Below are 27,190 nucleotides of genomic sequence, written 5' to 3' on the forward strand. Positions count from 1 at the left end.
GGTGGTGTCCCTTTGGCATCGCCAATGTTCCTCCCTTCATTGGAATAAGTTTCAGCTTATTAAGCCTCTCACAGTGGTTTCGACGACCTTCTCTCGGCCATACCGAGAGGAGGTTATTTAACTCAGCGGTGTATTGGGCACTGCCTTTTTAGCAATCGTCATTTTCTAAGTGGCACTACCCCACCACTTTGTACACATTGCACTCAAGTTTTAGCTATCCGTCACTTCCTGATGAAATGTCCATTGTTTAACCTTTTACGTTGCCGATTGGGTTTGCTGTCTGAGTTATCCGCCGTCTTAGCAAATGACGTGCGTGCTGTCGACAGCGTCTTACTTTTTATCCGCCAAAGCAATATGGCGAAGGTCATTCATTTTTGGTTTTGGACCTCTGTTTCTGTATGGTGTTTTTTAGCCCTTTTTCCACGTCCCTGTTTTAGCTGCCTTCTATTATGTCAGTTGAGACTGACGTATAGTCTTTTTTGACTTCTGTCTGTCTTCGTGTTCTCTAGCGAATCCATTCAGCAGATGTTGTAATTCGATGTACAAATTGAACAGTAGGGGCAAAAGGCTACACCCTGAGAGTTTCGTTCTTGGTCGTCCACGCCTATTATTCTCTCCTGGCTCTTGTATATATTGTATATTACCCGTCTTTCCCTATAGTTTACTTCAATTTTTCTCAGAATTTCGTACATCTTACACCATTTTACATTGTCGAAAGCTTTTTCCAGTTTAACAAATACTACCAATTTGTCTTGATTTTTCTTAAGTCTTACTTTGATTATCAGTCGCAACGTAAGAATTGCATGTCTGGTGCATTTACCTTTCCTGAAGCCAAACTGAACTTCATCCAGCGCGTCCTCAGTTTCCTTTTCCATTCTTCTGTAGATTATTCTTGTTGGCAACTTGGATACATGAACTGTTAAGCTGATTGTGCGATAATTGACGCACTTGTCAGATCCTGCAGTCTTCGGAACTGTGTGGATGATATTTTTTCGAAATTCAGATGGTATTTCGCCAGGATCTTACACTTTAGAGTTCGCCCCCGGTAGCTGAGTGGGGTCGGCACAGTAGCTCAGCGTGGTCGGTCAGACGGTTTAGCTACCCTCTGTATAAAAAAAAAAAAAAAAAAAAAAAAAAAAAAAAAAAAACCCTGAGTGAACGGATCAACGAACTGATAACTGATGTCATCGGACGTCCGTCACGAACAAATTCAACGTACAATCTAGAACAGAATGCGATAAAAAAAAAATTGTTCAGCGAGACAGAATGTCAATCCTAAGGTCCCGGGTTCGATTCGCGGCTGATTTTATCGGCTCAGACATTGTGTCTCGTGTTGTGCTAATCATTATCATTTCATCCCCATCGACGCCCAAGTCGCTGAAGTGGCGTCAAATCGAAAGACTTGCACCCGGCGGGCGGTGTACCCGAAGGGAGGCTCTAGTCACACGACGTTTACATTTTATACACTCTACACACAGACGTGAATAGCTGTTTTGTTCCCACTTAACCAATGATTTTATAAATTCTGATGGAATGTTTTCAATCTCTTCTACCCTATTTGATTTTAAGACCTCCAAAGCTCGTAAGTTCTGATTCTAATAAAGTATCCACTATCTCTTCTAAATCACCTCCTGTTTATTCTTGTATCACGTTAGAAAAATCTTCCACCTCATAGAGGCCTTCAATATACTCTCTCCACCTTTCCGCTCTCTACTCTGCTTTTAACGGCGAAATTCTTTTTGCACTCTTAACGTCACCACCCTTGCTTTTAATGTCACCGAAGGCTGCTTTGACTTTCCTGTTCGCTGAGTCAGTCCTTTCGACAGTCGTTTCTTTTTCGATTTCTTCACATTTTTCATGCATCTATATAGTCTTAGCTTCTCTCCACCTCTTATTTATTTCATTCCTTAGCGACTTTTACTTCTGTATTCCTCAACTTACCTGAACATTTTTGTGCTTTCTCCTTTTATCGATAAATTGAAGTATTTCTTCCGCTACCCATGGTTTCTTCGCAGTTACCTTCTTCAGCTACATCTACATCTACACCTACATGGACACTCTGCAAATCACATTTAAGTGCTTGGCAGAGGCTTCATCGAACCACCTTCACAATTATCTACTATTCCAATTTCGTATAGCGCGCGGAAAGAATGAACACCTATATCTTTCAGTACGAGCCCTGATTTCCTTTTTTTTTTTTTTTTTTTATCGTGGTGATCATTCCGCCATATGTAGGTCGGTGTCAACAAAATATTTTCGCATGCGGAGGAGAAAGTTGGTGATTGGAATTTCGTGCGAAGATTCCGTCGCAACGAAAAACGCCTTTCTTTTAATGATTTCTAGCCCAAATCCTATATCATTACTGTGACACTCTCTCCCGCATTTCGCGATGATACAAAACGTGCTGCCTTTCTTTGAACTTTTTCGATGTACTCCGTCAGTCCTACCTGGTAAGGATCCCACACCGCGCAGCAGTATTCTAAAAGAGGACGGACAGATGTAGTGAAGACAGTCTCCTTAATAGGTCTGATAAATTTTCTAAGTGTCCTGCCAATAAAACACAGCCTTTCGTTAGCCTTACCCACAACATTTTCAATGTGTTCTTTCCAATTTAAGTCGTTCTTAATTGTAATACCTAGGTATTTAGTTGAATTTACGGCTTTTAGATTCGACTGATTTATCGTGTAACTGAAGTTTGAGTTCCTTTTAGCGCTCATGAAGATGACCTCACACTTTTCGTTACTTAGGGTCAACTGCCACTTTTCGCACCAGTCAGATACTTTTTCTAAATCGTTTTGCAGTTTTTTTTTATCTTCTGATGAATTTATTAGTCGATAAACGACAGCGTCATCTGAAAACAACAGAAGACGGCTGCTCAGATTGTCTCCCAAATCGTTTATATACATTATTGGCCATTAAAATTGCTACACAACGAAGATGACGGGCTACAGACGCGAAATTTATCCGACTGGAATAAGATGCTGTGATATGCAAATGATTAGCTTTTCAGAGCATTCACACAGCGTTGGCGCCGGTGGCGACACCTACAACGTGTTGCCATGAGGAAAGTTTCCAACCGATTTCTCATACACAAACAGCAGTTGATCGGCATTGCCTGGTGAAACGTTGTTGTGATGCCTCGTGTAAGGAGGAGAAATGCTTACCATCACGTTTCCGACTTTGATAAAGGTAGGATCGTAGCCTATCGCGATTGCGGTTTATCGTATCGGGACATGCAGCTCGCGTTGGTCGAGATCCAATGACTGTTAGCAGAATATAGAATCGGTTGGTTCAGGAGGGTAATATGGAACGCCGTGCTGCATCCCAACGGCGTCGTATCACTAGCAGTCGAGATGACAGGCATCTTATCCTCATGGCTGTAACGGATCGTGCAGCCACGTCTCGATCCCTGAGTCAACAGATGGGGACGTTCGCAAGACAACATCCATCTGCACGAACAGTTCGATGACGTTTGCAGCAGCATGGACTGTCAGCTCGGAGACCATAGCTGCGGTTACCCTTGACACCGCATCACAGACACGAGCGACTGCGATGGTGTACTCAACGACGAACCTGGGTGCACGAATGGCAAAACGTCATTTTTTTCGGATGAATCCAGGTTATGTTTACAGCATCATGGTGCTCGCATCCGTGTTTGGCGACATCGCTGTGAACGCACATTGGAAGCATGTATTCGTCAAAGCTGCACTGTCGTATCACCCGGCATGATGGCATGGGGTGCCATTGGTTACACGTCACTGTCACTTCTTGTTCGCATTGACGGCGCTTCGAACAGTGGACGCTACATTTCAGATGTGCTACGGCCCGTGGCTCTAACCTTCATTAGATCACTGCAAAACGCTACATTTCAGCAGGATAATGCACGACCGCATGTTGCAGGTCCTGTACGGGCCTTTCTGCCCTGGACAGCAAATTCTCCAGGTCTCTCACCAACTGAAAACCTCTGGTCAATGGTGGCCGAGCAACTGGCTCGTCACAATACGCCAGTCAGTGCTCTTGTATCGTGTTGAAGCTGCATGGGCAGCTGTACCTGTACACGCCATCCAAGCTCTGTTTCACTCAATGCCCAGGCGTATCAAGGCCGTTATTACGACCAGTGGTGGTTGTTCTCGGTACTGATTTCATAGGATCTGTGCACCCAAATTACGTGAAAATGTAATCACATGTCAGTTCTAGTATAATATATTTTTCCAATAAATACCCGTTTATCGTCTGCATTTCTTCTTGGTGTAGCAATTGTAATGGCTATTAGTGTAGATAAGGAACAGTAAAAGGCCTATAACACTACCTTGGGGAACGCCTGAAATCACTTCTGTTTTCCTCGATGACTTTCCGTCAATTACTGCTAACTGTGACCTCTCTGACAGGAAATCGCAAATCCAATCACATAACTGAGACGATATTCCATAAGCACGCAATTTTACTACCAGTCGCTTATGTGCTACAGTGTGAAAAGCCTTCCGGAAATCCAGGGATAAGGAATCGAGCTGAAATCCCTTGCCAATAGCACTCAGCACTTCATATGTATAAAGAGCAAGTTGTGTTTCACAGGAACGATGGTTTCTAAACCCATGTTGACAGTGTGTCAATAGACAGTTTTCTTCGAGGTAACTCATAATGTTCGAACACAATGTATGTTCTAAAATTCTGCTGCCTATCGACGTTAAAGATATGAACCTGTAATTTATTGGATTACTCCTACTATCTTTCTTGAATATTGGTGTGGCCTGTGAACTTTCCAGTTTTTAGGTACGAATCTTTCGTCGAGAGAATCGTTGTATATTGTTGTTAAGTATGGAGCTAATGCATCGGCATACTCCGAAAGGAACCTAACTGGTATACAGTCTGGACCAAAAGACTTGCTTTTATTACGTGATTTGAGTTGCTTCACTACTCCGAGGATATTTACTTCTACGTTGCTTATGTTGGCAGCTGTTCTCGATTTGAATTCTGGAATATTTACTTCGTCTTTTGTGAAGGCATTTCGGAAGGCTGCGTTTAGTAAATCTGCTTTGGAAGCGTTGACATCGATAGTATTTCCATTGTTATCGCGCAGGGAATTCATTGATTGTTTCTTGCCGCTAACATATTTCACATACGATCAGCACCTCTGGATTTTCTGCCAGGTTTCGTTGTGGAAACTGTTCTAGGCGTCTCGCATTGAACTCCGCGCTAAGTTTCGAGCTTCTCTAAAAAACCGCCAATCTTGGGGTTTTTTCGTCTGTTTAAATTATGCATGTTTGTTTCGTTCTTTCTGCAAGTGTTGTAAACCGTTTTGTGTACCAAGGAGGATCAGCTCCGTCGTTTGTTCGTTTATTTGGTGTAAACCTCTCAATTGCTGCCGATACTTTTTCTTTGAATTTAAACCACATCTGGTCTACACTTACATTATTAATTTGGAATGAATGGAGATTGTCTCTCAGGAAGGCGTCAAGTGAATTTTTATCTGCTTTTTTGAATAGGTATATTTTTCGCTTATTTTTCGAGGATTTGGAGATTACAATATTCAATTTCGCTAAGACAACCCCGTGTTCACTAATCCCTAGATCAGTTTTGATGCTGGTTATTAACTCAGGATTATTTGCTGCCAAGAGGTCAAGTGTGTTTTCACAACCGTTTACTATTCGCGTGGGCTCATGAACTAATTGCTCGAAATAATTTTTGAGAATGTGTTTAGCAAAATTTCGGATGATCTTTTATGTGTACCCTCGGAATTAAACATGTATTTTCGCCAACATATGGAGGGTATATTAAAGTCACTACCAAGTATTATCGTATGAGTCGGGTACATGTTTGAAATCAAACTCAAGTTTTCTTTATACGTTTCAGCAACTGTATCATGTGAACTGGGTGGTCGGTAAAATGATCCAATTGTTATTTTATTCCCGCTGCCAACAATGACCTCTGCCCATACTAACTCACAGGAAGTATCTACTTCAATTTCACTAGTTAAACTACTTCTAACAGCAACAAACACCCCAACCTGTTTAGCCTATCTTTTCGGAACACCGTTAGGTTCTTCGCAAAAATTTCGGCCAACCTTATATTCGGCTTTAGCCAGCTTTCAGTGCCTACAACGATTTGAGCATCAGTGCTTTCTATTCTGGAGCTCTGGTACTTTCCCAACACAGCTATGTTTTTCGTTTCATCTTCTGTGATTGCCCTTTCTAGACATGTCCATTCCTCTTCAACTGTACTATCTACTGAGCTAATCCTTGTTGCTGTATCCATAGCCTTAGATAACTTAAAGCATGTCTCGTAATCCCATAGTACTTATCTATCCCAATTCTCTGCGAATTGATTTTCCTGAGTAATCTCTTTAACTTCTGCCGGCTCTTAAATACTGCTACATTATGATCTGAGTCTATATCTGCTCCTAGGTACGCCTTGCAATCCGATATCTGATTTCTGAATTTCTGTCTGACCATAATGTAATCTAACTGAAAGTTCCGGTCTTTACCTAGTATGCCTCCTCTTCTTGCGCATCTTGAACAGAGTATTCGCTATTACTAGCTGACATTTATTACAGAACTCAATCAATCTTTATCCACTCTCGTTCCTTGTCCCACGCCCATATTCTCATGTAACCTTCTCTTCTACTCCTTCCCCTAAGACTGCATTCGAGTCCCACATATTTATTAGACTTTCATCTCCCTTTATATACTGTGTTACCTTTTCAATATCCTTATACATTTTTTCTACTCTTCATCTTCAGCTTGCGACGTCGGTATGTATATCTGAACTATAGTTGTCGGATCTGGTTTGCTGCTGATTCTGACAAGAACAACCCTGTCAGTGAACTGCTCATTGTTACACAATCTCTCCCCTACCTTTCTATTCAAAAAGAATCTTACTCCCGTTATATTGTTTTCTGCTGGTGTTTATATTACCCTGCACTCATCTAAACATGAAACGTTGTCTTCCTTCCATTTTACTTCACTGACCCCTACTGTATCTAGATTGAGCCTCTGCAGTTCCCTTTTCAGTGTTCTAGCAACGCTGCCACGTTCAAGCTTCTGACATTCCACGCCCCCACTTGTAGATCTTCATCCTTTCATTGATTATTGATTCTTTTTGTCGTAATCTCCTCGCCCTTCGCAGTCCTCTCCCGAAGATCCGAATTGGGGAGTATTCCGGAATCTTTTGTCAATGGAGACATCATCTAGATACTTTCTGAGTTACAGGCCGTATGTCCTGTGGATAGACCTTATGTGTCTTTAATGCAGTTGTTTCCATTGCCTGACCATATGAATGACGGAGGACATCGAAAAAGTTCAAAGAAGGGGCAGCTCGTTTTGTATTATCGCGAAATAGGTGAGACAATGTCACGGAAATGATAAGCGAGTTGGGATGGCGGTCATTAAAAAAAAAACCAGTTTTCGCTGCAGCAAGTTTTTTTCACGAAATTTCGGTCACCGACATTATCCTCCGAGTGTGAAATATTTTATTGCGACCATCTTACATAGGGATAAATGATCATCATAATAAAATAAGAAAAATCAGCGATCGTACACAAAGATTTAAGTGTTCATTTTTCTCACGCGCTGTTAGAAAATGGAATAATAGAGAAATAGTCTACAGATCATTTGAAGAATCCTCTGTAAGGCAGATGTAGATGGAGACTTACGTAGTGCTGGGTAGGTGGTGGTGGAGGAGACAGATTGAATTGATGAATGTAGAAACTTCTGCTGTAAGTCATTGTGAACATATTATATAGCAGCTTAACTGTGTGGCAGTGAAGATTATGAATTAATATGTGACCAGAAAGTTACTATACTTCTCTCAGCATTAATTGCTGGTACAATGAATAAACCTGTTCCATTCATGAACTGCTGGAATTTTGGAAGTGCCTGCATTAAGCGGAGGCACTTACCACAGAGCAACGGCATATCTTGCAAAAAGAATGTGAATGTGCCTGACGGAATGAGATTGGTCATGTTAAATCGGGAATTACTGTTCCTGTAATGCCTTGTCTACCTTGTGTTGAAATATCTGAGATTCCATAACACCCAGGTACATACATCTGTTACAGTAGGAGCCAGTTTAAACTTATGAGCAAAGAGTTGTTCGGACGGGGCAACCGCAACTGTGTAAGTACAATTTGTATAATGAAGAAACCGCCCAGTAGTTGCCTAATGCAGTGTCTTTTATTGTGTATACTACCGGTTCCGGAACACTTAAGAGTCCATCATCTGGTGTAAAAAATAAAATCACGTAACCTCACACAAATATTGTCATGGAACCAAAGGTTTCGTGCCAAAGGGACAAAAGGGGCATGTTGTCGTTGTTGTTGTTGTGCTCTTCAGTCCTGAGACTGGTTTGATGCAGCTCTCCATGCTACCCTATCCTGTGCAAGTTTCTTCATCTCCCAGTACCTACTGCAACCTACATCCTTCTGAATCTGCTTAGTGTATTCATCTCTTGGTCTCCCTCTATGATTTTTACCCTCCACGCTGCCCTCCAATGCTAAATTTGTGATCCCTTGATGCCTCAGAACATGTCCTACCAACCGGTCCCTTCTTCTCGTCAAGTTGTGCCACAAATTTCTCATCGCCCCAATTCTATTCAATACCTCCTCATCAGTTATGTGATCTACCCATCTAATCTTCAGCATTCTTCTGTCGCACCACATTTCGAAAGCTTCTATTCTCTTCTTGTCCATACTATTTTTCGTCCATGTTTGACATCCATACACTCCATACAAATACTTTCAGAAAAGACTTATACTCGATGTTAACAAATTTCAAATTTCTCTTCTTCAGAAACGCTGTCCTTGCCATTGCCAGTCTACATTTTATATCTTCTCTTCTTCGACAATCATCAGCTATTTTGCTCCCCATATAGCGAAACTCCTTTACTACTTTAAGTGTCTCATTTCCAATCTAATTCCCTCAGCATCACCCGATTTAATTCGACTACATTCTATTATCCACGTTTTGCTTTTGTTGATGTTCATCTTATATCCTCCTTTCAAGACACTGTCCATTCCATTCAACTGCCCTTCCAAGTCCTTTGCTGTCTCTGACAGAATTACAATGTCATTGGCGAACCTCACTCCCTTCCCAACCACTGCTCCCCTTTCATGCCCCTCGACTCTTATAACTGCCATCTGGTTTTTGTAGATATTGTAAATAGCCTTTCGCTCCCTGTATTGTACCCCTGCCACCTTCAGAATTTGGGAGAGAGTATTCCAGTCAACATTGTCAAAAGCTTTCTCTAAGTCTACAAATGCTAGAAACGTAGGTTTGCCCTTCCTTAATCTTGCTTCTAAGATAAGTCGTAAGGTCAGTATTGCCTCACGTGTTCTAATATTTCTACGGAATCCAAACTGATCTTCCCCGATGTCGGCTTCTACCAGTTTTTCCATTCGTCTGTAAAGAATTCGTGTTAGTATTTTGCAGCTGTGACTTATTAAACTGATAGTTAGGTAATTTTCACATCTGTTAACACCTGCTTTCTTTGGGATTGGAATTATTATATTCTTCTTGAAGTCTGAGGGCACTTTGCCTGTCTCATACATCTTGCCCACCAGATGGGAGAGTTTTGTCAGGACTGGCTCTCCCAAAGCCGTCAGTACTTCCAATGGAATTTTGTCTACTCCCGGGGCCTTGTTTCGGCTCAGGTCTTTCAGTGCTCTGTCAAACTCTTCACGCAGTATCGTATCTCCCATTTCATCTTCATCTACATTCTCTTCCGTTTCTATAATATTGTCTTCAAGTACATCGCCCTTGTATAGACCCTCTATATACTCCTTCCATCTTTCTGCTTTCCCTTCTTTGGTTAGAACTGGGTTTCCATCTGAGCTCTTGATACTCATACGAGTGGTTCTCTTTTCTCCAAAGGTCTCTTTAATTTTCATGTAGGCAGTATCTTTCTTACTCCTAGTGAGATAAGCCTCCACATCCTTACATTTGTCCTCTAGCCATCCCTGCTTAGCCATTTTCCACTTCCTGTCGATCTCATTTTTGAGACGTTTGTATTCCTAAAGAGGACATAAACATCATAAAGAAAATGTTCCAATGTGCTGCGAGACAGGGAACACAAACAGGAAAGCTATGTAAAAGATTGCGGTTAAGCAAGCGATGTGCGGTTTGTTCATTTTTCAAAATTAAATCCTCTTCAGATGTTGAGAGTGCTGAAATGGGGATGATGTATTTGATATCCTCAAGCAGTGTAAAGTATTACCGTTGTTGATAGTGGAGACAATGAAATCAACATTGTCGAATACACACTGAGAGCATGTTACACCTGGCGTTGTCCCTTCAGTGCGGTAGACAGCTGACAGCTTCAACTGTTGACCATTTTACATAACAGCTCATTTAACAACTATAAATAAATGCTAGTTCAATAGATTTAAAATAACTCAAATATATAAACAAACAGCATTAGGTGACGGTAGCAGATGATTATATTTCTTCTCCGTTCCCCCTCCCCTCTTTCCAGCAGTGTACACAGTTTGTGTCAGGGCGGTCCGCGTGGCGCCGCATTGTTTACGTTTCGCGAACGAATGTAGTGCTTCGTACTCTTCACGCTTATCATAGAATTTCCCCACTTACGTTGTCAATTTTCGAGGAGAATCGCTTCCGTGCAGTGCAGCGTACTCCGGACTGTATGTGTTTTCTCCGTCACATGTTCGCGACGGTAGCGCTACATATTTCACAGTAAAATGGCCGATCCCGCTGATGCGGGTCAAACTATGCAGTCGGCACTAGAAATCAGCCTTCAAGACGCACCGACATATGTTCCGTTGCTATCGACGTCCGACAACCATGGTGAGATCCAGCAGGGCGAATTACCGCTTCCTGATACACAACTTCTCCAACACTACCACCAGCATCTGGAGCTACAACATCAACACCAGCAGCACTTTTTGCACCACCCTCATCAGCAACTGCAGTCTCACAAGCAACAACTGGCTCAACAGCAGCAATTTCAACTATTGCGGCTACAATAAAAGTAACTCCAGCAGTATGGCCACCACCAGCAACAGTTGCATCAGTTTAGTCAGCACGTTAGGTATCCTAGCGATCCATCCACCCTCACGCTTGAAATCCATGCTCCTGCAAGTCAACAACACGAAGGTGGTCCCATTAGTAAACGACTGTGTGTCGACTCACCTCCTGTCCCAGACTGTACTATGAGTGAGTTACCGGGTTCGAATCCCACTTGTAGTATTGCTACATTGCAGACACTCAGAACGTTCTCAGAGTCAACTGCTGACTTCCACTGCTGTGGTCGTACGGACAAGTGTCAACAGTTGGTACAGTCAATCAGATGCCAGGCCCCTACGTTATCTATGTGGACAGTTTAGATAAGAACGCTGGCAAATTCCACCCTATGTCGATAGACGAGTTATTGTTTTCCTGTAACTCTCATCTCAAGTGTAACGTTGTTGACATTAGTTCGGAGTCAAGATAGAACTAAATGTGTGTGAAATCTTATGGGACTTAACTACTAAGGTCATCAGTCCCTAAGGTTACACACTACTTAACCTAAATTATGCTAAGGACGAACACACACATCCATGCCCGAGGGAGGGCTCTAACCTCCACCGGGACCAGCCGCATAGTCCATGACTGCAGCGCCTTAGACCGCTCGGTTAATCCCGCGCGGCTCAAGATAGGACTGAAAACTGCTGTGGCTCACAACGCTTTGATGGAAGTCCCTGTTTTCAAATGTGGTAAGTTTGATGTCTATATTGCCAACTTTCTACTTCATACGTATGGCATTATTCGTGCTGTTGACATCAGCTTGACGGACAAGGAGGTTACTGACACAATGGAGAGCATATATCCTGTCGCAAGTATCAAAGGGTTCAAATTGCTCTGAGCACTATGGGACTTAACTTCTGAGGTCATCAGTCCCCTAGAACTTAGAACTAGTTAAACCTAACTAACCTAATGACATCACACACATCCATGTCCAAGGCAGGATTCGAACCTGCGACCTTAGCGGTGTTGCGGTTCCAGACTGTAGCGCCTAGAACTGCACGGCCACTCCGGCCGGCCGCAAGTGTCAAATGATATTCTAAGAAACGTCATTCACATCCTGAACAAACGGTTCCGATGCCAGTATGTCTGGTGAAGTTTCGCTCCTAGACTCTACCCTCACATGTTTCCGTTCTGGGGCGCGTTGTCTAGTGAAACCGCACGTCGTTCCAGTTACTCAGTGTCGAAGTTGCTGGCATTTTCATCATCGGGCAAGCCAATGTAGAAGTCATACTCGTTGCAGCAAGTGTGCTGGGCCATACCCACCGGATTCATGTGCGGCGCCGTTTCCGACGTGTTTAATTTGCTGTGGTCCGGACCCAGTGACAGAACGTTCGTAGCCCGCAGCTCTCACATTCCGCTGCTCTATGCCAACCTCCTGGTCTCCAAAATCCCCTGGATTTGCCGCCTCTACTTCCAAGGCATTCCCCGCAACCAGGAGTCGCCTTCTGAGATACTTCTGCGCGACCAACTCTACCGTCAGTGTCGTCCCAGTCAGGCTCTCAGGGTGCCGCGTATCGTCAACATGAAATGCAGTCGGCAGACAAATCGGGTGCCGTCTCTGAGACGAGAAGAAGTCAGTCGAAATAGCGTGCTCCTAGGCCACTGTGACGACATGGATTCTCATACGTTCGTCACGAAAATTCTGTCTCTCAGCCCCCCAAGCCCCACTGGGTGTGAACCACCACACTTGCAGCAACGATTATGACCTCTACATTGGCTTGCCCGTTGATGAAACCGCCATCAATTTCAATACTGAATAACTGGAGCGACGCATGGTTCCACTGGACTACGTGCCCTCAGAATAGCAACATGTGGTACCCGCTTCGGGAGTTGGTACCTCCTTTCTTATTTTATGTGTATTTTAACGCACACGAGACTGTGGGGCAATGCATATAATGATAGGTTGGGTGATGGTATCCTTGACATTCTCGACGAGTTCTGTCTTATCCTTCTCAATGATGTATCCCCTACATTACTTCCATTGTCTGGACAGAGACCCTCAGCCGTTGATTTGTCTCTGAGTTTGGGGCCACTTTCTCAGTTTCTTACATGGACTACCCTTCCCTGCCCTATGGAATCAAATCTCTATGCTCTTCTTATATCGACTCTCAAACGTCTCTTCAAGTTTCACTTAGAATGCTGGTTGGAACCTGCTCTCACGGACACAAAACAACTTCCGTAACAGCAGAAGTACGTATGATAATGTTTTCTCCCTTGTGGTGGATACTGAAAACACATCGTTTACAGAAGGGTACTTAACGGCCTCTTTACTTTTCGAGGGCGTACGACAATGTCTTGATAGCTGAACTTATCGACCCTTTGCAACTGCTGTGTCTCCGGCTGTTGATTTTACGGATTATATACGTGCAGTTTGCTTGGTTGCCGTATCGTATATATCTGCGACCAGGACAACATGTTGCATGGACCCCGCTTGGTGTCTCTTGGCCTCGCCCAGGGCACGATACTGAGTCCCTAACTACACTACTGGCCATTAAAATTGCTACAACACGAATATGACGTGTTACAGACGCGAAATATAGCCGACAGGAAGAAAATACTGTGATATACAAATGATTAGCTTTTCAGAGCATTCACACAAGGTTGCCGCCGGTGGCGACACCTACTACCTGCTGACGTGAGGAAAGTTTCCAAACGATTTTTCATACACAAACAGCATTTGACTGGTGCTGCCTGGTGAAACGTTGTTGTGATGCCTCGTGTGAGAAGGAGAAATGCGTTTCCGACTTCGATAAACATAGGATTGTAGCCCTATTGCGGTTGTGGTTTATCGTATCGTATCGTATCGCGACATTGTTGGTCGATATCCAATGACTGTTAGCAGAATATGGAATCGGTGGGTTCAGGAGGGTAATACGGAACGCCGTGCTGGATCCCAACGGCTTTGTACCACTAGCAGTCGAGACGACCGGCATCTTATCCGCATGGCTGTCACGGATCGTGCATCCACGTCTCGATCCCTGAGTCAACAGATGGGGACGTTTGCAAGACAACATCCATCTGCACGAACAGTTCGACGACGTTTGCAGCAGCATGGACTATCATCTCGGAGACCATGGCTGCGGTTACCCTTGATACTGCATCACAGACGGGAACGCCTGCGATGGTGTACTCAACGACGAACCTCGATGCACGAATGGCAAAACGTCATTTTTTTCGGGTGAATCCAGGTTCTGTTTACAGCATCATGGTGGTCGCATCCGTGTTTGGCGACATCGCGATGAACGCACATTGGAAGCGTGTATTCGTCATCGTCGTACTGGCGTAGCACCCGGCGTGATGGTATGGGGTGCCATTGGTTATACGTCTCGGTCACCTCTTGTTCGTATTGACGGCACTTTGAACAGTGGACGTTAAATTTCAGATGTGTTACGACCCGTGGCTCTACCCTTCATTAGATCACTGCAAAACCCTACATTTCAGCAGGATAATGCACGACCGCATGTTGCAGGTCCTGTACGGGCCTTTCTGGATACAGAAAATGTTCTACTGCTGCCCTGCACAGCACATTCTCCAGATCTCTCGCCAACTGAAAACCTCTGGTCAATGGTGGCCGAGCAACTGGCTCGTCACACTACACCAGTCACTACCCTTGATGAACTGTGGTATCGTGTTGAAGCTGCATGGGCAGCTGTACCTGTACACGCCATCCAAGCTCTGTTTGATTCAAGGGATCCGTACCAGATAGGGGTGATAGAAGATAGAGAAGATCCGACAGAGAGCAGCGCGCTTCGTTACAGGATAATTTAGTAATCGCGAAAGCGTTACGGAGATGATAGATAAACTCCAGTGGAAGACCCTGCAGGAGACACGCTCAGTAGCTCTGTACGGGCTTTGTTAAAGTTTCGAGTACATACCTTCACCGAGGAGTCAAGCAGTATATTGCTCCCTCCTACGTACATCTCGCGAAGAGACCATGAGTATAAAATCAGAGATACTAGAGCCCACACAGAGGCATACTGACAATTCTTCTTTCCACGAACAATACGAGACTGGAATAAAAGGGAGAAGCGATAGAGGTACTCAAGGTACCCTCCGCCACACACCGTCAGGTGGCTTGTGGATTATGGATGTAGTTGTAGATGTAGATGAAGCCCAGGTGTATCAAGACTGTTATTACGGCCAGAGGTGGTTGTTGTGGGTACTGATTTCTCAGGATCTATGCACCCAAATCGCGTGAAAATGTAGTCACATGTCAGTTCTAGTATAATATATTTGTCCAATGAGTACCCATTTATCATCTGCATTTCTTCTTGGTGTAGCATGTTTAATGGCCAGTAGTGTACATGCCCTGTTGTTACCGCCTGCCGCGCGGGATTAGCCGAGCGGTCTCGGGCGCTGCAGTCATGGACTGTGCGGCTGGTGCCGGCGGAAGTTCGAATCCTCCCTCGGGCATGGGTGTGTGTGTTCGTCCTTAGGATAATTTAGGTAGTGTGTAAGCTTAGGGACTGATGACCTTAGCGATTAAGCCCTATAAGATTGCACCCACATTTGAACATGTTTTTCTTTTACTCCACCCTTATGATAAATATAACTTGCTCACAAACCATCTGAAAGCCATCGGCATCCAAATTTAATTTATGAGTTGCCGACGATTTAATTTTCACATGACATCAACCTGGTTCGTAATCAAGTGCGTAGTATTGTTTTTTAATTTTGCGTACAGTCCTGTATTTGTACATTAAATTTTCATTATTGCTCTCTTGTGCATTTTACGTCACTGTTCTGATCGCGCTACTGTACATACCGTTGGTTGCATTGTGTTTATCATCCATGACCGAGGCAGGATTCGAACCTGCGACCGTAGCTGAAGCGGCTAGAGCCGCTCGACCACTCCGGCCGGCTGTCATTTTGAGTACGTCTGTCTGTATGCTACAGTTCTCACATTCTTATGACATTATCTGCAGTTCTGTTCTTCACCTACTGTTGTACTTATTGCATAATCTATGGTGTTCGCCCTTTCATGTTTTGTCTGTTATTTTAAGAGCATATGCATGCTTGTCATAGTGTTTCAATATAGTGCTGTTTGTAATTCTGCTTCCATGTGATTGTCATCACTGCCGCTGGCTGCCTGACGTTTGTCTAACTGCGCTGTTATTTTGCTTTAATAGTGTGCTTGTATGCTATAAGTTCAGACTTTCTCACTGATACTAGTGGAAACTTCGACATTTGACCTTTCCTTACGCCTTGTCACCCATGACGATCGGTGCCGTGACATTCGCACTGCACATAGATCCACGTGCCATCATGAGACAGTGAATGAAGTTGTGATATCTCTTAGTGTTGAGGTTTCCATAGCGCACTTGTCTGTGTCAGTCACGTGTTTTTTCCTTTCACTGATTCGTTTCATTAACCAGCTCATGCAAAAGCACTCGCTGCACGAACGACTGTTAATATGCGGTTTGAAAACCTTTAAGAGAGCAAACATGCTTTGAATCGTTATAGAACTTTGGGAGTCCAGATTTTCGTTCAAGCCGGCCTCGGTTGCCGTGCGGTTCTGGCGCTGCAGTCCGGAACCGCGGGTCTGCTACGGTCACAGGTTCGAATCCTGCCTTGGGCATGGGTGTGTGTGATGTCCTTAGGTTAGTTAGGTTTAAGTAGTTCTAAGTTCTAGGGGACTTATGACCTAAGATGTTGAGTCCCATAGTGCTCAGAGCCATTTGAACCATTTTTTTATTCATTCAAAATCTCTTATTGATAAAAATATTTAATTTTGACTAAGGACTACTGAATCATGTAAGCCACTGAGTTTCGGGTATTAGTTATATCAGATACTAATGAGTGTGATATTTTTCATATGTCACTCATTGTAATAAAGTTGAGTTCACAAACGTTACGGAGGGTCTCCCCTGTAAGAAAGAATTTCCAAACTTTGCAATACCATGGTATTAATTTACGTACAGACTGATTCTTGCAGAGAAAACTAGTTTTTAGTTGTCATGTGTTGTAACCTTCTCGTATAGCCGAAGGACTGTACTGCAAGGTAGCTACGTGATGTGGGTTGCGTGGAAATAAGGTGGAATGCAATTCAGGTCATTCGGGTGCATTTGAGCATGATAGTACTTTTGACTTCGGCTTATTTGCTACTCACGTGTACAGGGGAAGTGGTTAGTAAACAGTGGCCATTATATGACACCGACAACAAAATAGGGAAATTTGAGAAAATCGCCGACAGAAATCTTTTGGTGTTGAAATTCTCTCACTTTGCAGATACAGTAGCATAACTTCAGAAAAAAAGATGTTAACAGTACACGGAAGCCATTCATTTTGAGTGCGAACACAGAAAAAGTCTTGGGAATGGAGTTGCTATGAGCGTCCCTTCAAAGTCACAGTTGTACTAAGCGTGCTACAGACTGCCTTGCTGCAACGGGCAAGACGAATATTCGCACATGTTTTATTCGAACTGATTTATGGTGAATTTACCGATGAGAGCGAAGGTGCGGTTATTCGGACTACTCGTCACAGAAAAGCAGTGTTATAAAAGAGACTGTTTGTGGCAGGACGAGGACTGAAGTCCAGGTTCAGATTGTCCACGAATTTTCTGAATTCCGCAGATTTCCACCGCAAGACGGAGTCCGATGTCCTCTCTCGCCTTTATACAGCTGAGCTAGCGTTTCGTCTCTAACGACCTCGTTATCGACGAAATGCATTCCTTTAAGGCGTTACATCTTCAAAGCCAGTTTTTGGTTGACAAATATCGCCTGAAACAGCACATTTAGCGGTATTCAAAATGATGTAAGTTGTACTATGTAACTTACGGCAAATCTTTCGTAGGCCGTCTTTCATTTTGAAACTCTTATTGGTGAATAAAATTTGGCTGTTTACTACTATCTTTTAATTATATTTTGCGTATTAGAAACTGCGTGCATCTACTGACGTTGAGAGATTTGTGTCGCAGACCGACGCAACGTAGAGAGGGCTTCGTTACATAACTCCTAGTACGCGCGTATTTAGATAGATTTCTAACTGAAATCCAGACAAACATATCTTAATGTTTTTCTATCAGTATCTGTGAGATCATCCACTTCATTGTAGAAAATTTTAGATTAAAAATGCTACAATGAAATTAAGGAGATTACTGTAATCTCGAAGCTATGATAATTTTTCACAATAATCTTGTAGTAAACCTGTAAATTTAATACAACACGAAGTAGTTTCAGATTTGCTGTTAGGTTAATATTTTGACTGATATTTTCAAAATAATGTTTCTACATTTCACGAAAATGTTATCCTATTTACAAATACAAAATAAAAGAAAATGGTGTGCTATAGAATGATTTGTCCATGACTGCAGAAATTGATCGATGAAGTGTTTGTGGTTTTTACAAAATAATACGAAGGGCGAAGGTCCTAATGGCAAGTGGTGTGACATATTAATAAAAAAAAACCATGAGTACTGGTCAAGAAGGGAGGGGAGGGGATGGCTGCTGGGCGGAAGTCAGCAGAAACATTATAGTCCATGGATGAAGTCCGTAGGGAATAATAGATCAGTCCGAAAACTGGGCTTAGCATTCAGTAAATGTTGGCTTCAACGACTTCCGTGCCGAAATCCTGCGATGTTACAAGGTATATATACTAAATGCTGTGGTAACTCACGCGAACGGATCTTGCAGCGAAAGGAAAATAGCGCCATTCCGTGCAGGTTTTCAAATTTATTCTTATTCGTTAATGCCAGACTTAAGTTTTTTGCTGTTAAGCAGATTGCTTCCCTCGATTTTTTGTTGAAGGTAACAGACCGCCGCTCTTGCCTTGGAGGAAGGGCGAGCCCGACAACTATGTCGACGAGGACTGCGGTGTGATCCACCCCGATGGCGGCCTTCTGGACGACGGAGCCTGCTGGATGTTTCGGCCCTTCGTGTGCGAGCGCCGCTTGCAGAAGCCGGTACCGTCCGGGTACACGTGGAGCAGGCAGGCCCAAAAGTTCTACAAGATCCTCAGTCAGGAGAAAACCTTCCTGGAAGCGAGGAGAGTCTGCGAACAAGACGGCGGCGCCCTGCTGTCGATCGATACGAACATCGAGGCGCATTATGTGTTACGGTTGTTCCCCGCCACTCGGTTCGACCCCTGGGTGGACCTCAACGACGACGCGGCCGAAGGCCTTTTTGTGGACAGCAGAGGTACGTTCCCACAAGAACCTTATCTTAGCCGCCAGTCGCATCGGCAATTTCAGCTCAGGGTATTTAACAGAGCCCTGAAAGCGACAATGTCACACACGTGTTTCTTGTCAGAACTGATTGACGGAGAGAATTTAGTGGTATAGAAAGGGGTACTTATCACCGGTAGGAATTTGGCAAGGAATTGCCTAACCACTCTGCACAGGCAGCACCAAATAACGTCTGGGCAAAGTTTGATAGCAGTCGATTAAGATGGATAAGATTTTGTTTATCTTTTCGATATATCCTATCTAGCACGTATCATGTGGCCTTTGCTTACGTTTATTTATTATTGTGAACTTTTCCTCATTACAGAGGCTTATTTCCAACATAATAATTTAGTTGGAAATTACAATACAAACAATAACCGTTCTTAAACTATATTCTCAAAATATTTCTCCAGGTGTTTCGATCTTGTGTGTCCTCTTCCTCTGCGCCCATTCTCCTCATTGTCTGCTGTACATTTTGGATCCAGGTGGTCAAAGGGTGTCGTCTTCTTTTTCTCCCCTCCGGTTCCCACTCCAGTATCAATTTTGGTATTCTGGTTTTCTCCATTCTTCGTACATGCCCGTACCACTGTAATTTCTTCCTATCCATTACATCATATATTCTTTCTTTTATTTCCATTCTCCTTATTATTTCTGTGTTCCTTATCTTTTCTTTCCTGGAGATTCTTGCCGATCTTTTCCAGAAGTCCATCTCTAGGGCTTGTAATTTTTTAATGTCCTTCATGTTAATTGTCCAGGTCTCCGTTCCATACAGAACCACGCTCTGTAATATGGATTTGTATATAAATATTTTAGTTCTGCTCATTACATTCCTGCTCCATAAGACTGAGTTAAGCATCCCAGTGACCCTCCGTCCGCTACTAATTGTTTTATTGATTTCTGACTCTGATTTTCCCACGATTTCTAAAATAGATCCTAAATAACAGAAAGTGTTTATCTTCTTGATTTTCTTTCCTTCAATGTGTAGCTCATTTGAATCATTAGTCAAGTATTGTGTTTTTCGGTAATTAATCTTCAGACCCCAAGTTTTGTATGCTACTGCTAGTTGATTGCACATATAGTTAGCATCCTCTCCATCTTGTGCTACGACTACTTGATCATCAGCAAACAATAAATGATGTAGGTACACTCCATCTCTTATTTCTAATCGCATACTATTACATTTACGAGACCATGTTCTAACGCTAACATCGATATAGATTTTAACTAATGATGGTGACCTGGGGTAGCCCTGTAAAAGGCCTTTGCTTGTTCTAAATTTCTGTGAAAGTATATTACCAACTTTAACTTGACAAATGTTATCTTTATACACTCCTGGAAATGGAAAAAAGAACACATTGACACCGGTGTGTCAGACCCACCATACTTGCTCCGGACACTGCGAGAGGGCTGTACAAGTAATGATCACACGCACGGCACAGCGGACAAACCAGGAACCGCGGTGTTGGCCGTCGAATGGCGCTAGCTGCGCAGCATTTGTGCACCGCCGCCGTCAGTGTCAGCCAGTTTGCCGTGGCATACGGAACTCCATCGCAGTCTTTAACACTGGTAGCATGACGCGACAGCGTGGACGTGAACCGGATGTGCAGTTGACGGACTTTGAGCGAGGGCGTATAGTGGGCATGCGGGGGGCCGGGTGGACGTACCGCCGAATTGCTCAACACGTGGGGCGTGAGGTCTCCACAGTACATCGATGTTGTCGCCAGTGGTTCGCGGAAGGTGCACGTGCCCGTCGACCTGGGACCGGACCGCAGCGACGCACGGATGCACGCCAAGACCGTAGGATCCTACGCAGTGCCGTAGGGGACCGCACCGCCACTTCCCAGCAAATTAGGGACACTGTTGCTCCTGGGGTATCGGCGAGGACCATTTGCAACCGTCTCCATGAAGCTGGGCTACGGTCCCGCACACCGTTAGGCCGTCTTCCGCTCACGCCCCAACATCGTGCAGCCCGCCTCCAGTGGTGTCGCGACAGGCGTGAATGGAGGGACGAATGGAGACGTGTCGTCTTCAGTGATGAGAGACGCTTCTGCCTTGGTGCGAATGCTGGTCGTATGCGTGTTTGGCGCCGTGCAGGTGAGCGCCACAATCAGGACTGCATACGACCGAGGCACACAGGGCCAACACCCGGCATCATGGTGTGGGGAGCGATCTCCTACATTGGCCGTACACCTCTGGTGATCGTCGAGGGGACACTGAATAGTGCACGGTACAACCAAACCGTCATCGAACCCATCGTTGTACCATTCCTAGACCGGCAAGGGAACTTGCTGTTCCAACAGTACAATGCACTTCCGCATGTATCCCGTGCCACCCAACGTGCTCTTGAAGGTGTAAGTCAACTACCCTGGCTAGCAAGATCTCCGGATCTGTCCCCCATTGAGCATGTTTGGGACTGGATGAAGCGTCGTCTCACGTGGTCTGCACGTCCAGCACGAACGCTGGTCCAACTGAGGCGCCAGGTGGAAATGGCATGGCAAGCCGTTCCACAGGACTACATCCAGCATCTCTACGATCGTCTCCAAGGGAGAATAGAAGCCTGCATTGCTGCGAAAGGTGGATATACACTGTAGTAGTGCCGACATTGTGCATGCTCTGTTGCCTGTGTCTATGTGCCTGTGGTTCTGTCAGTGTGATCATGTGATGTATCTGACCCCAGGAATGTGTCAATAAAGTTTCCCCTTCCTGGGACAATGAAATCACGGTGTTCTTGTTTCAATTTCCAGGAGTGTACATCTGTTGTATTATTTTAATCAAGGAAGGGTTTATGTTTGCCATATGTAGTGCTCTCCAAAGTAATTTTCTTAGCTTACGTAATATCTTATTTATGAATCATCCAAACATTTTTAAGCATTTTTGTAGTTACTATTACAAACTGGTATCTCACCGCTGAGTGCAGTCGTCTTCTAGTTCCCTTCATCAGTCTTCCTTACGTGCATTCATTGGCTACGATTGCCCTCAATACGCAAGTTCACCTTGTCATCTTAATTTTTCCTTTTTCCATCCGGATTCATTAATTCTGTCGTTACGCTTTGGCAGCTGTCATTTGCACTTCTGAAGTCATGGCCTGTCTACTGCCATTTTATGTATTACTGACATATTATCACCGTGGGTGCTATCTGCTGTAGTGTGGACTCTGAAGAAATTTCAAACGCCAAGATCTCTAGCACAGCTTTTATTAGATTTAGATAACCGGTTTCGGCAGAACGATGTTGCCATCTTCTTACTTTATACTTTACATCGTTACGTCATTTTTCTTCTTGGGAGGAAAGATGCTGTAACATTATAAAGCATAAGATCGGAAAATGACAAGATAGTCTTGCCGAAACCGGTTATCTAAATCTAATAAACATTTTACTAGCGATCATGAGGTGTGAAGTTTCTTTAGAGTCCACGCCACCATTTCAGTAGTATTGCTGTGGTAAAGATACATCATTATCCGTTCTATTTTATAGGTCATAGTCTTTATATCTAATTCCATCCCTTCCTCTAACCTTCAGCACATGGCTCCCATAGCACTTAGTACTATTCTGTTTTTGTTTTCCTATTCTGTGTATTAAAATCCATTTCCCTCCATTAAAGTAATAATGATCGACGAATAAAAGATTATTCTCTTCAAAACATGCGAAAAGTCATCTTACATATAAAATCGAAGCTTCAGTGCTTTCCCCTGGTGTTTTCTTCCAGGTGCTGTCAATTTTTGAATCAGGAAACCTTTGTAAAGTATACAAAATGCTACGTGTATCCTGAAGGGGTATTGTTTGCCTCCTGCTGAATCAGGTCATTAGTGATAAGTTTTGATTTCGGAACATTTATGTGTAGCAGAGAATCCTAGCTCACCTCGCTCAATTAATACTGTAGCGCATCCTAGAAATCCATCAGCTCCACAATGTCACAGGTAAATTTTTTATTAGCTTGTAGTCACACCCTAATGACCAGAGAATATATTGTCAAAGCTCGATGTGAATAATTTTTAAGAGATTGATTCTCTTCTTTCAATTTTAAATTGTTCGAAAAATTTTCCAATTTCATTTGGCCTATTCTATTGGTACTGATGTACTTCTTCAGCTTAATGTTGTATAAGTATGCTTTAACTTTTTAAGGCGTCCAGTACCTTCTTACGGTGTGGAGAATCTAAAGACTTTTTAAATCAACAAAAGAAATACGTAGTCAAGTTGTATTCTTGATAGAACTCTGTTATATGATTAATTGGCTCAAGAGAAGTTACTCAAAATTGTTGCAAGAAACCACTTATTCTGCTTGCTAATTTCCAAACTAAATTTTCGAATGTTTTTTTGTTGCATTTTTCTGATAAAAAGCTCGGTATTATGGGAAATAAAAGTGACAGCGTGGCACTAACTAATGTCACGTTTGCTTTCTTTTTAGAATGGGAGTATTGTGTGATGTAGGAGTCACTAAAAGGTCTGTGCGATCGTCCTGAGGCACACCATTTTCATAACGAATATGTTATTCAAATCGCTCTAAAACTTTTGCCATCCTGGGCGTGTATAAAGGTCTTTATAGAATGCAATGACTACTCAGAAAAGTTTTTGATAAAAGAACGGAACAGTCAAAGTAAGGGAATCCCTCTCCTGTTTCATTTTGTTGTTGTTGCTTTACTTGAATCACAATAAAATTTAATGAGCAGGCCGTGTATCGCTGTTGAACTGATCTAAAATGTATTTATTTTCTCATTTGGCATCTTTTATCTCAGTGCTAGGTTCATCTCACAGATCTGCCTTTATTATTTTCATATTCATGTGTACAAATAATGATATACCCAGGTAACAGCTTGCAAGCCCTCCCACCAACACTGGTTAAGACTAACACATGCAGAGGTTTTCGTTATATCAGAAATTACAACAAGTTATTGTTAATAAGACCCTGAAATGTTTGAAAAACCGTACTTCAGTGTTTGCTCTGCAATGCTGATGATCAGTCAGACAAATAATTTTACTAAATTGGTTGAATGTTTTGGAAGGAATGGTGTAATATTTAAAGAAATCTAGCAGAAATGATCATGGATTTTGATGTTACTTGGACGTCATTAATCGCGTACTAAATGAATTTGAGCGCTGTTAGTGAATTTCACGACACTGACAAGGACAAGTCAGCGAGACATGTAGTAAATGTTATGAACGTGGCGACAACTCGTCATCATGGTCAAAGAGGGTGAATTATTTTCGCCGGAAAGGGAATTCAGTAATCAGTCCCAAATGCAACCTGTATTTTTATTGCAGATCTAGATTTCAGCTCTTGAATATGTATCTTCAATCCGTTTAAACTGAATCACATAGTCTCATCAAGCTTGTGACATCGTATGTAACTATATGACTTTAAGACGTACATGGCCAGATTCTAGAATCTGCTTTTTCTTGTTTTACCTCAAATCGTCTAACTTTTATTTTTATGTTCTTATTGTATTAATTTCCTTTTGTACTAATTTACAGCTAATATTCCTCTCCCCCCCCTTTTTGAACCATGAACCTTGCACCATGATGGGGTAGGCTAACATGCCTCAACAATACGGATACAGATACAGATAGCGGTGCAACCACAACGGAGGACTACCTGTGGAGAGGCGAGATGGACATGAGGTTCCTGAAGAGGGGCAACAGCCTTTCCATTAGTTGCAGGAGCAATGGTCTGAATGACTGGCTGATCTGACGTTGTAACATCAGTCAACACGGCCTTACTCTACTGGTACTGTCAACAGCTGAAAGGAAGGGGAAACCACAGAAGTAATTTTTTTCCTAGAGCATGCATCTCTACTGCATCTTTAAATGATGACGGCCTGCTTTGGAAAAAATATTCTGGAGGTAAAATAGACCCCTATTCGGATCTACGGGCGGTGACTACTCAAGAGGATGTCTCACTAGAAGAAACAAACCTGGCGTCCTATGTGTTCAGAGAATGAAATATTGGATCACTTAATCGGGTAGGTAGGTTATAGAATTTAAAAGGAGATAAAATGGCTACTAGTGAAGTTCGGTGGCAAGAGGAACAGAACTTCAAGTCAGGTGAGTACAGGGTTATAAATACAACTAGGGATAATGTAGGAGTACGTCTAATAATGAAAAAGAAAATAGGAATGTGGGTAAAGTACTAAGGACATCATAGTGAACGCATAATTGTAGCTAAGATAGACACAAAGCCTTCACCCACCACAACAGTACCAGTTTATATGCCAACTAGCTCCGCAGACGACGGAGGAATTGAAGAAGTGTGTGGCGAGAGAAAAGAAATTACTCAGATAGTTAAGGAAGATAAAAATATAATTGTGGTGGTGGACCAGAATGCAACAGTAGGAAAACGAAGATAAGGAAAAATGGAAAATGAATGTGGACTGAGTGAGAAGGACTGAAAGAGTGAGCTGCCTGGTACGATTTTGCACAGAGCATAATTTAGTCACCGTTAACACTTCGTTTAAGAATCATGAAAGAAGGTTGTATACGTGGAAGAGACATGGAGACAAAGGAAGGTTTCACATTCATTATATAATGGTAAGACCGATATTTATGTACAGGATATTAAATTCACATCTTCAGGGGCAGATGTGAACTCTGATCAAAATTTACTTTTGTAAACTGAATATCGTAACTGAAGAATTTGCAAAACGGTACGAAATTAAGCAGATGGAACTTTGATAAGCTGAAAGGACCAGAGGTTGTTGAGAGTTTCAAAGGGGACATTAGGCACTGATTGGCTGAAACAGGGAAAAGGAATACATTACAAAGGGAATGGGTAGCCTTGAGAGATGAAATGGTGAAGGCAGTAGAGATAGAAACATAAGGTCTAATAGAAATCCTCGGGTATCACAGGAGGTACTGAATTTAGCTGATGAAAGGAGAAAATATAAAAATGTAGCAAATGAAATAGGCGAGTGACAGCTCGAACGTCTAAAAAATGAGATTGACAGGAAGTACAAAATGGCTGAGAAGGAACTGCTAAAGTACCCAATGCAAGGATATAGAATCGTATGTGACTAGCAGAAAGATAGATATCACCTATAAGAAATTTAAAGAGACGTTTCGAGAAAAGAGAAGCAGCTCTATGAATGTCAAGAACTCAGATGGAAAACCAGTACTAAAAAAAGAAGGGAAAATTCAGGCGTATAAGGAGTAATAGAGGAGCTGTACAATGGAGATCAACTTGAAGGCAATATTACAGAAAGGGAAGATCGCATAGATGTAGATGCCATGGGAGGTATGATACAGATAGTAGAATTGGAAAGAGCAGTGAAAGATTTAAGTCGGAACAGGGCCCATGGAGTAGGAGAAATTTCGTCCGAACTACAGATTCCTTAGGTGAGCCAGCTGTGACAAGACTATTCCACCTGGATTGCAAGATGTATGAGACAGGCGAAATATCCTCAGACTTCAAGACGAATGTAATAATTCTCATTCCAAAGAAAGCAATACTGACAGATGTGCATATTACCGAACTATCAGTTTAATAAGTCATAGTTGCGAGAACCTAACACGAATTCTTTGCAAAAGAATGGAATAACTGGCAGGTCAAGGAAAGGTAAACCTATGTTTATAGCGTTTATAGTCTGAGGGAAAACTTTTAACAATGTTGACTGGAATACTCTGAAATTCTGAAGGCAGCAGGGTTAAAATACAGGGAGCGAAAGGTTATTTACAACTTGTACAGGAACCAGACTGCAATTTAAAGAATCGAGAGGCATGGAAGGGAAGTAGTGGTTGAAAGGTAGTGAGACAGGGTTGAAACCTATCTCCGGTGTTATTCGGTCTGTACATGGAGCAAGCAGTAATTAAAACCAAAGAAAAATTTGAAAAGGAGTTAAAGTTCACGGACAAGAAATAAAAACTTAATTCTGTCAGCGACGGCAATGGACTTGGAAGATCAGCTGAACGGAGTAGAAAGTGTTTTGAAAGGGTATGTAAGATGAACATTGACAAAAGCAAAAGAGGGACAATGGAATGTAGTTGAGTAAAATCAGTTGACGCTGACGGAATTAGATTAGGAAATGAGA

The 27,190-nt window shown here is 42.8% G+C and overlaps 1 protein-coding gene across 1 annotated transcript in view; it reads left to right on the forward strand.

The window, feature by feature from the left end:
• The window catches only part of LOC126267590 (macrophage mannose receptor 1-like), a 197,929-nt gene that overhangs the window by 148,473 nt on the left and 22,266 nt on the right, over window positions 1–27,190 (forward strand). The window contains exon 7 of the mRNA XM_049972891.1: window positions 18,758–19,147. Within this exon, the coding sequence (XP_049828848.1) occupies window positions 18,758–19,147 (390 nt within the window). The remainder of the gene's footprint in view (window positions 1–18,757; window positions 19,148–27,190) is intronic.

The sequence above is a fragment of the Schistocerca gregaria genome, chromosome 4, assembly GCF_023897955.1.
Source record: "Schistocerca gregaria isolate iqSchGreg1 chromosome 4, iqSchGreg1.2, whole genome shotgun sequence".
NCBI classification, from domain to species: domain Eukaryota; kingdom Metazoa; phylum Arthropoda; class Insecta; order Orthoptera; family Acrididae; genus Schistocerca; species Schistocerca gregaria.